The sequence below is a fragment of the Aquarana catesbeiana genome, linkage group LG09, assembly GCF_042186555.1.
Source record: "Aquarana catesbeiana isolate 2022-GZ linkage group LG09, ASM4218655v1, whole genome shotgun sequence".
In the NCBI taxonomy this organism is placed as follows: domain Eukaryota; kingdom Metazoa; phylum Chordata; class Amphibia; order Anura; family Ranidae; genus Aquarana; species Aquarana catesbeiana.
The window spans coordinates 250,411,305-250,429,042 of NC_133332.1; the positions used below are offsets into that span (position 1 = coordinate 250,411,305).

The 17,738-nt window shown below is 40.7% G+C and overlaps 1 protein-coding gene across 8 annotated transcripts in view; it reads left to right on the top strand.

Annotated features, from left to right (window-relative positions):
• Positions 1-17,738, top strand: part of ATP2B3 (ATPase plasma membrane Ca2+ transporting 3) — a 469,026-nt gene that overhangs the window by 432,242 nt on the left and 19,046 nt on the right. For all 8 annotated transcript variants that reach the window (XM_073600159.1, XM_073600154.1, XM_073600156.1 and 5 more), the window contains 4 exons: positions 1,001-1,214; positions 3,051-3,262; positions 5,025-5,132; positions 8,716-8,898. In XM_073600159.1, coding sequence (XP_073456260.1) covers positions 1,001-1,214; positions 3,051-3,262; positions 5,025-5,132; positions 8,716-8,898 — 717 coding nt within the window. The remainder of the gene's footprint in view (positions 1-1,000; positions 1,215-3,050; positions 3,263-5,024; positions 5,133-8,715; positions 8,899-17,738) is intronic.

Below are 17,738 nucleotides of genomic sequence, written 5' to 3' on the forward strand. Positions count from 1 at the left end.
ACCTTTTAAAGAGAACACTTGATTTACACTATACTCTATCTTGACTTTTATCCTCATCCCCTATTTTTTATTCAGTGTTTCATACACCCGTCCTGATTAAGTGACCATCGCAATGCTACAAAACACGTTGATGATGTATTTTACTGTTGGTTGACCAATAAATGCCTGTGTTTTAAAGAGAACATTTCAACATTTTCACTACTGGTGAATCTTGTGATGTCACCCTTGTTTCTGTTGGGGCTGAATCCTCTCCACTAGGTAATTACATGATTAGGAACAAGTGTGATGGCTCCTGAATGTTACTGGGTTTTGCTGCTGTAAGGGACAGCTAAGTCTGTAATGCCTAGTACACACGGGCCATATGTCGGGAGATATCGGCCGGTTCAATAAAAACTGTCCGACATTCGCCCCATGTGTATGTCGGTCTGTCTGACAGAAGCCGGCCATTTGGAAAACCAGCAGCTGACCGGCTCCCGATGAGCGCTCTGAGACAGTGTTCTGGCGGGGGGGGGGCATCCCTGTCAGAACACAACAGCTTAGCGGGGGAGGTCACTGTACTAAGGTCCCTGGGTGTCCCCCTGGCAGAACATAAGAGCTTAGCGGGGGGAGGTTGCTGTACTAACGTCAGATAGTTAGTACAGCAGCTCCAACCGGAGCTGTCAGTTCTTTTCATTCAACCTGCCGGGTAGAACAAAAAAAAACTATTAGTGTGTACCAGGTCTTAGTTAGCAGCAGATCATGATGTTAGCTGCTAGCTGTCCCGGCATCATGCAGGGGAAGGTTAATCTACAGTGGAAGCAGGACATGGTTAAACTGGTGATCAAATAAGGACTTGGAAGTTCAGTGATTGCTACACACCTTCCTTATCTCTTCCCCTCCCACTAAAGTGCATTTCCATGACATCACTGTAGAAAAGCAAAAATCTATTTACCAGAATTCAGAAAATTTGTGGCAAATAAAAATATTTTTCTTTTAACTTTTCAATTTGCTTAATACTTAGGACTCACCACTAAAAGCAGTGCAGATGCTTTGGGTCAATCTAATTATGGATACCTTTGCATCCCTGGCGTTAGCAACAGAACCCCCTACAGAATCACTGCTTCTACGCAAACCCTATGGAAGAAACAAACCCCTTATATCTCGCACCATGATGAAAAATATACTTGGTCACGCAGTCTACCAACTCGTTATCATCTTCACATTGTTGTTTGTTGGTAAGTGTTAATAAAGATGGTTCAGTTGGTCAAGTGATGACACTCCACCGTTGACCCTATTTTCCTTAATTCTTCTATAAATTGGCTTAATTACTAATTTAAAATAACCTAAGACTTTTACAGAGGAGGGAAAGGTTAGAACCTCTGAGTTTTTTTTATTGCTTTATGAAGGATTTTGGGGCACTAGATTCCCCAATGTAAATACATGTCCCAGTAGGAATCGACTTTATCCTTCTTACCAATTCTTTCAATGGTTCCAGTGGTGACTATACCACTTGGCATCTGTACCCGACAGTCTCTTTTCCTATCAAACTCATTCCCACCATTCTCACCAGCCAGCTGAAGTAACTTTCTGTCTCAGCGACAGCTGGGTTAATCTGTCCATGGGAGACACAGGGGTTCAATTCTTTCCCTACTCTATCTGGGAATTTAAAAACATGTTTTGACTAAAAATGAAGGGCAAGGATTTTGGAGCACTGGGTGTAACTGAATGTTTCAGTAAGAGTTTACTTAATCCTTCTTACCGATTCTTCCATCGTTTCCAATGTTGAGAATACTGGGGTTGCCCTTGGCATCTGTACCTGACAATCCTCCTAACTTATTGCCACTGTCTCCACCAGCCAGATGAAGTTACTTGCTGTCTCAGTGGTCACTAGGACAGATATGGAGGGTTACTCTACTCATGGGAGACACAGGGGTTCAATGTCTTCCCTATTTTATCCAGGAATTTAAAAAAAAATAAGGAAAAGGATTTTGTAGCCCTAGATGTAACTGAATGTTCCAAAAGGAGTTGACTTAATCCTTCTTACTAATTCTTCCAATTGTTCCAATGTTTGAGAATACTGGGCTTGACCTTGGTATCTGCACCTGACAATCTTTCTCCTGTCTAACTCATTCCCACAGGCCCCAACAGCCAACTAAACTTACTTATTGTCTCAGGGGTCACCAGGACAGATAGAGGAGGTCAATATGCCCATGGAAGACACAGAGGTCAAATACCTTCCCTACTGTATCTAGAGGTTTTATAAAATGAAAGGGAAAGGATTTTGGATCCCTAGGTGTTACTGAATGTTCCAATAAGAGTTAACGTAATCCTTCTAACCAATTCTTCCAATAATTCCAAAGTTGAGAATACCGGGCTTGCCCTTGGTATCTGCACCTGACAATCTTTCTCATGTCTAACTCATTCCCACGGTCCCCACCAGCCAGCTAAACGTATCTATTGTCTCAGGGGTCACCAGGACAAATAGACAGATAGAGGAGGTTATAATGCCTATGGGGTTCAATGCCTTCTCTACTGTATCCAGGGATTTAAAAAAAATTCAAGGAAAGGGATTTTGGAGCCCAAGGTGTAACTGAATGTTCCAATGAGAGTTGACTGTATCCTTCTTACCAATTCTTTCAATAGTTCCAATGTTGAGAATACCGGGGTTGACCTTGGCATTTGTACCTGACAATCTCTCTCCTATCTAACTCATTCCCATGGTCCTCACCAGCCAGCTGAAATTACTTTCTGTCTCCATGGTCACCAGGATGGAGAGAGGAGATTAATCTGCCCATGGATGACACAGGGGTTCATTTGCTTCCCTCCTCTATACAGAAAAAAAAATGGCTACAAATACATTTTTATGAAAAAGAAGACAGAATTACAAGTAACATACAAACTAGGACATATTTGGGAAAATCTCTCAAAAGACTGGGACCTCCCCACCCCCCAAAAAAATATTGTAAATAGATAAAACCTTAGGATTTGTATTATGTTTTTGGTACATTTTTATTTGGTTTATTCCAAGAAATTATGCTAAACGATTGCTTTTGTTCATATTTGCCTTCTAGGTGAACTCATCTTTGACATTGACAGTGGGAGAAACGCCCCGCTGCACTCACCTCCTTCAGAACATTACACCATCATTTTTAACACCTTTGTCATGATGCAATTGTTTAACGAAATCAATGCACGGAAAATCCACGGAGAGAGGAATGTATTCGATGGTATTTTTGCAAATCTAATATTCTGTAGCATAGTGCTGGGCACTTTTGGAGTCCAGGTAAGAATCTCCTGTATTCATTTCATTTTACCATACTGTTCACTAGTGATTAAAAATCCAGTGTTCATGAAACATCTTCTAAACTGAGTTGAATTATTAAGGAGCACTGGTCTTTATAAAGCTGTGTGCATGAGTCATGCAATACACCTGCGCTCAGATCGGAGGGGGTGCAAGAAGGACTGGACGATCACATGACCACTTGTCATAGTAGTGGAGAGGCTCCAAATGACCAGCTAGATAAGTACAGAAGCAGGTCACCCTGGCGGATGACACGGGCTCACCCGAGGTGCAGAGTCTAAGTACTAACCGGTGTTCACTAGAGGTCCTGATGGTGGGGATGGGTTCTGCTGTGTGTTAGTACCAGGTCATGTTCCTCAGGATCATCCCACTAGGAGGTGAGCAAACCGGGGTCCAGTAGTTGATATAGCAGGTAGGGATAAGCGGAAGCATAGCATTAAATTGATTTAATAAAAAGCAAACCAAAGGATCACACCAAATAGGAGGAACAGATGTCAGGAGTGCTTTTGTACAGCTGGTTATACGCTGACATCACTAGGGTTCCTTGTATTTTCATCTAACCTGACCTCTAGTCTTCACACTCGACTGTCATTGTGCATTTTATGTCTGCAGTGTGCTAGTGAACCCAGGGTGTGTGTGTGTTCTTAATGGCAATGTTGCCTCTTTTTAAATCTTCCGTGTAGTCTGCTATTTTGATTTGTGTATTATTTTTGACCTCTATCAATAAAGTTTATAGGAAGAGACTGCCGTCGCCTAATTCCCTCCCCCCTATAGAACTCCTATGGATCTTCCCAACCTTGTTCAGTCATAGTCTGTGTTTGGGAGCTGTAGGGATTGGCGTCACTCTGGCAAGTCAATACTTCCTAATTTGCTGGCATATACTACCACTATCCAGCACTGGGATCCTTTGGTGTGCTTTTTATTAAATCAATTTAATGCTATCTATAAGCTGATCTTCTTTTGATCATACCCAGCACCCAGGACCTATTGACATGATTTGTTGATACCTAGCAGACTACTCAGAGGTCTATTTGCTACATAGGGTGTGTGAGTTGGTGGTTTATTTTTGGCTGAGTCGCACACATGGTTTATGTGATAGGTGAAGATATTGAAGAGGAAATAAGGCTTACATTTTACTGGCAACCCACGTGATCAACAACTATCCGATTGGATAGAAATAATGTAAAAACATCATAAAAAACTAATTATTAAACAACTAAATCATAAGTGGAAGATTCTGTCCCTAGAGTCATATATTGATAAGAAAATAATCCCGAGAGGACAAGAACGGGTGACTCCAGCTGAGCACCTACAAAACAAAAGCTTCCTCACCAAATGGAAGCAGACCTGTATCAATCATGGTCTCGAGGTAATGAAGCTGATCATTCAGGAAGAGAAGTTACAACTATCAGAGATACAAACTCAGATTGACGAACATTTGCAACAACTAGAGCCATTCACTGGCAAGTATGAATTTAAAATGTATAATGAGCTCCTTAAGAAAGAAGTAAGCAAGGTACAGAAAAACTTAACTTGATGATTGGGAGGAAGGTGAAGTTAAAAAGATTCTGCTGCTGCTTTTACCAACCAGAAAAAAACCCCAATAATCTGCAATATACAACTGCTGTGCAAACATATACAAGCTCTGTTATAACTAAATGGTTTATTATCTATTATCTATCTATATATTATCTAAGTATTATATTTTAAGTATTGTTTCTACATTTTGTTATTCTCGTTTCAGATTTTGATTGTCCAGTTCGGAGGGAAGCCCTTCAGCTGTGCTCCTTTAAACGCGCAACAATGGCTGTGGTGTCTGTTTGTGGGAGTGGGGGAGCTTGTTTGGGGACAGGTGAAATATTGCTGTATGATTATCCACCTAATATGGATTTTGTTAGTAGTGAAACTGCTCATCTGAATAGTTACCAGTGTTGTACATCAAGTTTTAACAGCATTTAGGGCAACTTAAAAAGTGTACCTGTACTGTAGAAAATGTGCCAAGAAGAGAACAAAGCTCTAGGCTTGTATTGCCTACAGGTTTACCACAGCTGATCTGTTCTCTGGTACTGACTTAAGCCTGTGATACAATCCTTTAATTTCTACTCAATTAGCTGAAATTTGAGCTGTAGGTGGCCTTGCCGACACCACCTGGCTCAAAAAAGTCAATATTTCAATCAACTTTTGGAGAAGGCGGAAAATTCTTGGCCAAATGGTGATCGCATCTTATTGGATTGGGTATTCAGCTACTGAATACAATACCCAGTTGGGGAAATTCCTTTTATCCATCACTGTTTAGCTGGATGGAAGAATCAATTAATTTCTCTTGTTTAGTCCTGCTAGCTTTATCCTGACTTGTTTTGCACTGTGCCTCTGTGTAGAGGCAGCCATCTTGGTAGAGGAGCAGGACTTTGCTTTTGAATGTCAGATATGCTCCCTCAGTGGATGAAAATCTGATGACTGAGGGAATATTTAAGAAGGGGCAGGAAAGATTGAGCAGATACAGATTCACAGAATGAATGAAGCAGGAGCAGGGAGATCCTTGCACTGCAGGTCCTCAGCAACAGCTTACTCTTCAGCAAGGAAAACAATTAGCAACAACACGGACATCACCAAATTTTAATCTGAATCTGAGACTGTTTAGACCCAATCGCCCTCTCATATGATCCGCCTAGACGGAGGAGGCAGATTCCCCCGCCCTCCCCTTTTTTATTTTTTTTTAGCAGAATAAATCGGATTGGAGGTAGGCGGGTGTAAACAGACACAAGTCTGTTTACACCTATCGGTCCATAAGGGTTAACTGAAGGTCTGATCAGGCTTGCCTGAAAAACTGAAAGGCAGACCTGATCGGACCCTTCATGTAAAAGGGGCCTAACAGTCAAAGGCGGCTGTTCCTTAGATGATCTCACAACCCACATATACAGCTAGGAGGCTCAAGGCATAGGGAAGTGCATTGCTATCTTTCAGGAGGAGTTCAGATCAAAACGTATACTTTTTCCGGGATCGTCTTAGGCACAATTAACATTTCTAGATGTTCACTATAAAATAGCAGATCTTCATTTTTTTTATATTTAGGTCCACTTTAATCATGATAATTATGCTAAAGTGTCCTCTTTGCCAGTGCTACTGGATGTTTTTATAGCATACCATAAGCACTCTTTAGCATGCCTTAAATGTTGCCACAGCTTGATGAATAAGGGCCTGTGTCTTAACAAACATTGCTTGAGATTTGTTACACCAACAATTGTAGCACACATTAACATATACAGTAATAGGCTAACTTCCCCTTACAGGTGAACCATGTTATGAGATTTCCATTTAGATTTTCTTGAGACACCAATCTTATGTAATTGCAGTAATTGGAACACCAATATTTACATAGTTGAGCCAAAATACCATGTTTTTCAGCCTGTACTACTTATGAAATTTGTTCATTGACTGTAAGGATGGAAGCATGGATCTACTTATGAATACATATGAAGAACCCTTTTATGATCTGGTCATCCTGAAAGACCTGACAATAAACAGCACAGCATAGTTCTCTCCGTATATTTTTTCTTGATCAAAATAACTTTATTACCCCTTAAAGTTTACATAAAGCCGTTTTTCTTTTTGGTAGGGTAAGGGATAGTTAATACCCCTCAGTGTTTTCGTTGTCCCTCCACGTCTTGTCCCAAAGACACAACAGGAAGAAAGAGATCTTTCCAAAGCCATTGAAAACCCCCTTTTAAACAGTTGTCTCCAGAATGTGTTGGAACAATTGGAAGATTTCCCCTCAGCTCCTGTTCATGTGACAAAATTGTGGATTTCCCACCACTTTCAGTCTTGAAGACAATGGTCACCAGGAACAATTGAGAGGGACAGCAGTGAAAACCTGGCTGGGGTTTTACACTTCCATACTCTAACTAAAGTTATACAAAGGTTTGGATTTACATACACTTAGTTATGGGTTTTGAAGAAGGGACATGTTCAGAGCAACCAACAAGAATTGACTTATTCCATTTTACCAATTCTATCGATGGTTCCAATGTTCAAAACAGGTATAGAGGCACTCATGGGTCTTGCAGCAGACATAATGGAAAACAACAGCATTTTTCGATGGAGCTCAAGTCTTGAGAACATAGATTGAGCTTCATTGAAAGGTTGAGAATAAAATGCTTTTGCTTTGAATTATCTCTACTGCAAGCCTCATGAGTGCCTCTATACATGTTTTGGATTTGTATGAACTTTTTTGTTAGTGAGTACCAGGGCATTTTAGACAGTTGTCTTCAGAACATGTTGGAACCGTTGGAAGATTCCTCCTCACCTCCTGTCCCTGACAACTCTAACATTGTGGATTTCTCACCACAGTCAATCTTAAAAACCATGGTCACCAGAACCAATAGAGAGGGTAAAATCTTCCCAGTGGGACAGCGATGAAAACCTGGGTGGGGTTTTTACTCTAAACATTTCTCCTCCCTAAAGCCAAGAACCAAGTGTATGTAAATCCTATTTTTTTTTTTAAATTTAGAGCAACCAACAGGAGCTTACCTTTGTTCAGTTTTACTAATTACATCCAGGAATTTAAAAAACATATTTTGGCTGTAAATAAAGGATAAGGCTTTTGGAGCAGTACATGTAACTAAATGTTCCAGTGGGGCCCCTTTCACACTTGTATGACCTGAAAGTCTATGGACCTCAAGTTGCATCAAAGTCGGACCAAAGTAGCGCAGGGACTACTTTGAAGTCGCATGGATATGAATGGTACTCATTGGAAATCATAGGGGAACTACCTGTCATGTGACTTGTGTGACTTGTCCTGCGACTTGGGACTGCAAAGCATGAAAGGGGCCTAAGAGTTGACTTTATCCGTCATACCAATTCTTTCATTGGGTCCAATGTTGAGAAAACCGGGGTTGCCCTTGGCATTCTTCTATCGAACTCATTCCCAAGGTCCTAGGTCCTCACCAGACAGCTGAAGTTACTAGTTGTCTCAGTGGTCCCCGGGACAGCTATAGAGTGTTAATTTACTCATGGGAGACACAGGGGTTCAATTCCTTCTCTACTCTATCCAGGAATTTTAAAAAAATGAAGGAAAAGGATTTTGGAGCACTAGGTGTAACTGAATGTTCCAATAAGAGTTGACTTTATCCTTCTTACCAATGCTTCCAATAGTTCCAATGTTGAGAATACCGGGGTTGTCCTTGACATCTGTACTTTACAGACTTTATTCTAACTAACTCATTCCCACGGTCCCCACCAGACAGTTAAAGTTACTTAATGTCTCAGTGGTCACCAGGACAGATATGGAGGGTTAATCTATTCATGGGAGACACAGAGGTTCAAGTCCTTTCCTACTCTATCCAGGAATTATAAAAAAAATTATTTCAATGGTTCCAATGTTGAGAATACCGAAGTTGCCCTTGGCATCTGTACTTGACAATCTTTCTCTTATCTAGGTCATTGCCACCATCCCCACCAGCCATCTGAAGTGTTTGAAGGAAGCGGGTCACGGGCCAGGCAAAGATGAAATGACAGACGAGGAGATGGCTGAGGATGAAGACGAAATTGATCATGCAGAGAGAGAGCTCCGCAGGGGTCAGATCCTATGGTTTCGCGGGCTGAACCGTATCCAGACACAGGTATGGCTTTCAAACATTTGTCGGTGATGGCTAATGACTGTGGATGAAGATCTCAGGGGATCTGTACTGCATGCCTCTGTCGTAGTCGGTTCAGAACAATGAGCTATAAACCCGTGCATGCATTAATAATTCAAATGTTTTGTTTTGATAACTTTTCTCTTCTATCCAGGTTGGCCAAGAAATGCAGCAAAACGCTTGATTAGATAACAGAGAAACTATCTCCTCTTCCCTTCTGTATTGTTTAAAGGGAATCTATCATGGGTTAAATAAGTTTTTCATATGTAGCGGCATATTGCAAACTGATTGAGCTAGGTTACTGAAAATGATGATGTTACCTTTTTATCAAGTAGGAACATTAAAAATGGTTTATTGGAAACAACACGTAATTTTTTTTTTTTGTTGACAACCAAAGTTGAACAGGCTTATACAAAGAAGCTTCTAAAGGACAACTATGCCATATTATTCACTATATTACCAAAAGTATTGGGACGCCTGCCTTTACATGCACATGAACTTTAATGGCAACCCAGTCTTAATCTGTAGGGTTCAATATTGAGTTGGCCCACCCTTTGCAGCTATAACAGCTTCAACTATTCTGTGAAGGCTGTCCACAAGGTTTAGGAGTGTGTCCATGGGAACGTTTGACCATTCTTCCAGAAGCGCATTTGTGAGGTCAGGCACTGATGTGGACGAGAAGGCCTGGCTCGCAGTCTCCGCTCTAATTCATTCCAAAGCTGTTCTGTTGGGTTGAGGTCCAGACCAGTCAAGTTCCTCCATCCAAAACTTGCTCATCCATGTATGGCAAATTGAAAAGATGGAAATGTGGGGGCAGTTGCTGATGCTGACCACTACACAAGACCACCTATCATGGTAATGGACTATCTCGGTACTCATACAATGACCCAATCATTTTATGATAACAAATCTCCCCCCCCCCTTTTTCCCACCCACTCGACCCCACAGCGGCACTGGTTTGGTTCCTTTACCACCACACCACATTTTATAGTAACTTTATTACCTTCTAACCTTGATCTTCACCTATTTACCAGAGACGGTCAGTTGCAATCCCCCATGTCCACCGCGGGGGGAATTTTGTTGGGCCTTGTTGCTTTTTGGTCTCGTCCAAACGGGTATGCTAGTCTCCTTTTATATTAATCTCTATTGTAATATGCTGTTAAAATGGAATTATGCTTTGTCTAAATGTATTACTTGTCCTTTAGACCTTCCTCCTGAAGAAGCAGTTGATACCGCGAAACTGGTAGAGGAAACCCTTTATACTTCACTACAACAGAAACTCTACGGAGGAACCCGTTAGGAGTTAGCTAGTTAATGTGATGTATTTTTTAATATTTCTGATATTTGTATGATGGTTCCTTTTTTTGATTTGTATTAAAATTTGATTTTTTATCATAAAATTATTGGGTCATTGTATGAGTACCAAGATAGTCCATTAACCATGATAGGTGGTCTTGTGTATTCGTCAGCATCAGCAACTGCCCCATATTTCCATCTTTTCAATTTGCCATACTTCAATCTAGATGATGGTACTTTTTTATCCCATATTGACCATTAATACCTGAGGCTACACTCTAAAATACTTCTCATGCATGTATTTATGGAACTTGCTTTGTGCACTAGTGTGCAATCATGTTGGAACAGGAAGGGGCCATCACCAAATTGTTCCCCCAAAGTTAGCAGCATGAAATTATCCAAAATGTCTTAGTATCCTGACGCCTTAAGAGTTCCCTTCACTAGAACTAAGGGGCCAAGCCCAACCCCTGAAAGACAACTCCACACCATAATCCCCCCTCCACCAAATGATTTGGAACAGTGCACAAAGCAAGGTCCATAAAAACATGGATGATGGAGTTTGGGGTGGAGGAACTTGATTGGCCTGCACAGAGTTCTGACTTCAACCTGATACAACACCTTTGTGATGAATTAGAGCAGAGACTGAGAGCCAGGCCTTCTCATCCAACATTAGTGCCTGACCTCACAAATGCACTTCTGGAAGAATGGTCAAACATTCCCATAGACCTGGGGTCTCAAACTGGTGGCCCTCCAGCTGTTGCGAATCCCATGAGGCATTGCAAGACTGACAGTTACAAGCATGACTCCCACAAGCAGAGACATGATGGGACTTGTAGTTTTGCAACAGCTGGAGGGCCGCCAGTTTGAGACCCCTGCCATAGACACACTCCTAAACCTTGTGGACAGCCTTCCCAGAAGAGTAGAAGCTGTTATAGCTGCAAAGGGTGGGCCAACTGAATATTGAACGCTACGGACTAAGACTGGGATGTCATTAAAGTTCATGTGTGTATAAAGGCAGGCGCCCAATACTTTTAGTAATATAGTGTAAGTTGTTCTTTAAGGAATCCCCCCACCCCTTCAAGTCTAGCCTGCTTGCCCGTGACCTTCACTGTGTGGCCCTACTCAGCGCTGAAAAGCTGCTCCTCCCAAGTTGTCCCCACCAGGTCCTCTTAACAAGCATGTGGGCCATGGTCATGTAGATTTCTATGGCAGAGTCCTACTCACGACTTCCTTCAGTGGTCCAGCGGTGTACTGCTCTCCCTTTGAAATGAACAGGGCCATGGCACGCATTGGCAGAGGTCATGCCTGGGATGTTTTCAAAGGACTGGGTCTCTTTAACTCCTGATTGGAAAAGGTTTCTAGGTCATTGGTTCAGGGCTTATTGAGGATACCCAGTATATATTAGATCATTGGCTGTTTCTGTGAAAAACAATCAGTATAAGTGATAGTTATCCAATAGGCATTATTATCAGCGAGGCAAACATGTGTGATCAAGTGCAATTACTCATAACAGCCATTTATATTTATTTTACTAGTCTGAAATCAGAGAAATCAGAGAAAGTCTCATTTGATTTGTGGCTTCATTGGGTAAGTCTAATAGTGAACATCAGATTGAAAAAAAAAAAACTCTTGATGGGGTATTTCTGTCCTCATAAATTATAAATGTACTTCATTTCCCAATTAATTTCCTTATTTAGATAAAACGCACAAAGTGTAACTCCACTTATAGCAAATTAAAAATATATATATTCCAAATGCAATTGCTACCCAAGCCATGTTGTAATTGAATGTTTTTAAAAATTACCTTTCCTTTTCCTTCTGCAGCTCTGTAACCTCCTATAAAATCCAATACAATGTAATGTGGTAACCTGGAGACGGTGTGTACACCATCGTTATACCGAATGCCCCCAGAAATGTCATTTCCTGCTTCTGTGATTGGCTCACTGATATTCGCAAAGGTCTGTGCCAAGATACAAGTCAGATTTTAGGCGTGGAAATTTTAGTTTTAGTGACATACTCCCTCTGCCTAAATATATTTGAAGGGATTTAGACACTACAGCTTTCCTCAATAGACCACTGAGAGTGCACCAGCTAATTATAATGAACCAGACACCCCCCCCCCCCTCCCTATTCACAATCAGTTTGTGATCAGTCTGGTGAATGTATGGATGTGCATTAACTCCCTTAGTGACCACTCTCCAGTGTATGTACATTAACCCCTTAGTGATTTGTCTCCAGCGTGTGCAAAACCTCTTGGTGCCAGGCTCTAGTATATGTGCATTACCCACCAGTGACCAGTCTCCAGTATTCATACCTCCTTGAAATTTTCCACATTTTGTCATGTTACAACCAAAAATGTAAATGTATTTTATTGGGATTTTATGCGATAGACCAACAGAAAGTGGCACATAATTGTGAAGAGGAAGGAAAATGATAAATGGCTTTCCAAATTGTTTTACAAATAAATATCTGAAAAGTGTGGCGTGCATTTGCATTCAGCCCCCTTTACTCTGATACCCCTAACTAAAATCTAATGGAACCAATTGCCCTCAGAAATCACCTAATTAGTAAATAGAGTCCACCTAGGTGCAATTTAATCTCAGTATAAATACAGCTGTTCTGTATTTATACTGAGCCCTTAGAGGTTTGTTAGAGAACGTTAGTTCAACAAACAGCATCATGAAGGCCAAGGAACACACCAGACAGGTCAAGGATAAAGTTGTGGAGAAGTTTAAAGCAGGGTTAGGTTATAAGAAATATCCCAAGCTTTGAACATTTCACGAAGCACTGTTCAATCCATCATCTGAAAATGGAAAGAGTTCGGCACAACGGGAAACCCACTAAGACATGACCGTCCACCTAAACTGACAGGTCGGGCGTTAATCAGAGAAGCAGCCAAGAGGACCATGGTAACTCTGAAGGAGCTGCAGAGATCCACAGCTCAGGTGGGAGAATCTGTCCACAGGACAACTATTAGTTGTGCTCTCCACAAATCTGACCTTTATGGAAGAGTGACAAGAAGAAAACCATTGCTGAAAGAAAGTCATAAGAAGTCCTGTTTGAAATTTGCAATAAGCCATGTGGAGGACACAGCAAACATGTGGAAGAAGGTCCTCTGGTCAGATGAGACCAAAAAGGAACTTTTTGGCCTAAAAGAAAATCGCTATGTGTGGCGGAAAACGAACACTGCACATCACCCTGAACACACCATCCCCACCGTGAAACGTGGTGGTGGCAGCATTATGTTGTGGGGATGCTTTTCTTCAGCAGAGACAGGGAAGCTGGTCAGAGTTGATGGGAAGATGGATGGAGCCAAATACAGGGCAATCTTAGAAGAAAACCTGTTAGAATCTGCAAAAGACTTGAGACTGGGGAGGAGGTTCACCTTCCAGCAGGACAACGACCCTAAACATACAGCCAGAGCTACAATGGAATGGTTTAGATCAAAGCATATTCATGTGTTTGACTAGGCCATTCTAAGTCCAGACCTAAATCCAATTGAGAATCTGTGGCAAGGCTTCAAAATTGCTGTTCACAGACGCTCTCCATCCAATCTGACAGAGCTTGAGATATTTTGTAAAGAAGAATGGGTAAAAATGTCCCTCTCTAGATGTGCAAAGCTGGTAGAGACATCCCCAAAAAAGACTTGCAGCTGTAATTGCAGAAAAAGCTGGTTCTACAAAGTATTGAATCGGGGGGCTGAATGCAAATGCACGCCACACTTCAAATATTTGTAAAGAAATTTGAAAAACATTTATAATTTTTCCTTCCACTTCACAATTATGTGCCAATTTGTGTTGGTCTATCACATAAAACGAAAAAAAAACATCTGGTTGCAACATGACAAAATGTGGACAATTTCCAGGATTATGAATACTTTTTCAAGGCACTGTGCATGATTTTGCACAGGAGAACCACCCTTTAGCAGCAAATCTGCAATAGTGAAGTCCTTAAGTGGATAGATACAACGGAGAAGTGAGTGCTGCCACTCAGGAAGTGTGGTAATTGCAGAATCACCAGGCGAAAATAAAGGGAAAAAAACCCTGAAAAATAGTATAACAATGCAGCCACCACATATAAGTACTAGTATAATGCAATATATATTACATTTTCATTTTGGGGTTTAGATATCCTTTGAATGTCAGCGTCTGTATGGACATTATATACAAGGGCTGTGCCGAAATGCAAAAGTGGGCATAACATTTTTCTTAACTTACATATGTCGTTTAAATTTCACATGTTGGTGAAGTAACTCTTCCTCTATACTAACTCTTCTTCTTATTTTTTCATTGCTGGTAAATAATGGATTACAGGTAGAAGCAACGTGCCGTCATTGAGTTCTTGATGAAGGAGGGAAGCAGGCTGTCCGACATCCACAAAAAGCTATAGAATGTTTATGGAGATGACACCATTGTCCTATCATTTGTGACTCTTGTCAATGGTGTCATTTCTATAAACATTCTGTAGTCTTCTGTGGACGTCAGACAGCCTGCATCCCCTCCTTCATCAAGAACTCAAGTTTTGAAATGGTGGAAGAGTCACACCACATTGTATAAAGAAAAAAAACTTATTTTCAATCCAGACGCCTACAGAATCTGCTGAAGGGGAGTACTGAGCCCCCGATGCACTTTGGCTGTTGCAAAGTAAAATCTTTCAAAGGGCTATACAAACCGGTGTGGCACTCCCATCCTTTCAAAACTTTAGTAAACTCCTCTGGGAGTCCAGCAGGACCCTACAGTTGCTAGTGAGCAGCCTCTAGGACCAAAAAACAACCCATCATGTTATAACACCAAAAGGTCCAGTGTTCCTACATTACATAATCATCAGCAACTCAATGACAGCAAGATGCTTCTGCTTGGAATCCATTTTTTACCTGCAATAAAAAAGAAGGTAAATAATGGATTCCAAGCAGAAGCAACATGCCGTCATTAATTTCTTGATGAAGGAGGGGTGCAGGCTTTCTGACATCCACAGAAGGCTACAGCATTTTTACTGAGATGACACAACGGACAAGAGTCACCAATGACAAGAGATTGTTCTTGTCAATAGTGTCATCTCCATTCTCATCCTGTAGCCATTTGTGAATGTTGGACAGCCTTCAAGAATTCAATGGCGGCATGTTGCTTCTTCTTGGAACCTTTTATTTACCTGCAATGAAGAAGAGCAAAGAAGAGTTTCTATAGAGGAAGAGTTACTCTACCAACATGTGAAATTTGAACGACCTATGTAAGCTAATAAAAAAGCTATGCCCACATTTGCATTACTTTTAATACAGTACTTGTATATCTTGTATATGGTATTCATAGTCTTTCCTTAGCATAGTATAGAATTATCCATGTAGATCGCAGGTAGGTAGAACAGGTACAGCACTGAACGGTATGTAGGTGTAGATATCAGTGGGACAATCAGAAGCAGCAGCTGTTCAATCAGCTGAAAAAAAAAACGTTTTGTGATAGATTCCCTTTATCATTCAGAGATGATTTACCAAAGAAACACTCATATTTATATCTTCAGCGGTTTGTTCCACCAAAGGAACTTTAGAAATACTGATGTTATTTGAGGTAGTATTAGTGGGCACTCCTGGCTGTTGTCTGAACAGTTCAGTAAAGACAACTTTACATTCTAAAATGACATTGAGCTCTTACATATTGCCAATTGGAAATTGTTGGAAGTCATAGGAATCTTTCTAAAACTAACAATTTTTGTATCTGTAATGGACTGGAAAAAAATTCTTGAACAGCTAGATATTTGTACCTTTTATTTATATATTTTACCCTATATTTATAAGTACAACTGAAGACCAAACTTTTTTTTTTAGTTTTAGATAAAGTGAAGAGGGATTAGAACCCGTCAAGTTTTTATTGTTATCTCCCGTTGAGGTGATTTCGAGTGGTCACCAAAAAAGGTATAGGAGAAATACAATGGGGATACCAGGGATACCCTCACTTTGGAGTTATTTCCTCTCACTTCTTGTTGTGGCTATGGGACAATAAGTGAAGAGAAATGTCCCCAATGGGACACAGATGGCAAATAAAAACCTGATAGGGGTTTCAACCCCTCCCTTACTCTATTCTACATGAAAAAAATGTTTTGCTTTCAGTTCAACTTTAAAGTGACTCTGCCAATTCTACCACTAAAAGCAGACTTTATAACTTCTTCTCAGATAGAAAATGATTGTAGAGTGCTGCCAGCTGAAGATCCTGGTGAATCCAACATTTATGGCTGTGTCAGATCTATGGTTTCCAGATGCACTCAGTGGTTTAGATGGCTGGCCCCTACTATGCAGTGTAGGACTGACTTGAGAATCCATAGCACAGAGTGGTAGAGCAGGAATTTGACACCCCTGAAATTGACAGATTTCGTCTGTTTCTCTTTACTACCACGGAGATCAATGGCACGGGCCACAGGGGAAGGGAAACATGAATGTCTTCTTTGCAGGAGGAAAATGATTATAAAGTTTGAATTTAAAGAATATCTTGGGTATGAAATATAGAACAGCTGTTATGACCCAAAATGAAATATGGGTTGAAGGTTTAGGTGATGTGCACATTCATTTCAGAAGCCTTACTATGAAGATCCACCAAAGGAAAATTGCTAATACTGTATGCAGCCAAAACATTTCTCATCTAAGCTGACTGATCATTATGCAAGACAAAGTTATGGTTTTATTGTAACCCACAGTAGGTAGATTGACATCCCCCTGGCTCTGCCCCATGCTAGGGGAAGTTTAAAACTATGTTCCGCCCCATTTGAAAGCTAAAAGCAAAGCACCCTGTGCAAAGCTGCTCTCACCCCAGGTTCCCAATAATGACCAGTAACATTCCCTAATAATGTGATTACTATGTCAGTAATAGTCACATGAAATGAGGCTCCATTCACAAGACAAGCCTTAAGCTTGCAGAGAATACTGCAGACTGAAAATGGCATTGTGCTTTTGCTTACTACTGTAGTTGTAAGATACAATTACAGCATTAAAACAAAGAATATATACTGTATATATTATCATGTAATTGCAGTATTAAAACATATATATATATATATATATATATATATATATATATATATATATATATATATATATACACACTGCTACAAATTAAAGGAACATGTTGAAAACACATCAGATCTCAATGGGGAAAAATATCATGCTGGATATATATACTGATATGGACTGGGTAATGTGTTAGGAACAAAAGGATGCCACATCGTTTGATGGAAATGAAAGTTATCAACCTACAGAGGGCTGAATTCAAAGACACCCCGAAAATCAAAGTAAAAAAATTATGCAGCAGGCTAGTCCCTTTTGCTGAAATTTCACTGCAACAACTCAGAATGGTACTCAGTAGTTTGTATGGCCCCCACGTGCTTGTATTCATGCCTGACAATGTCAGGGCATGCTCCTAATGAGACGACGGGGGGTGGCCTGGGGTATTTCCTCCCAGATCTAGATCAGGGCTTTACTGAGCTCCTGAACAGCCTGAGGTGGAACCTGGAGGCATTGGATGGACAGAAACATAATGTCTTAGAAG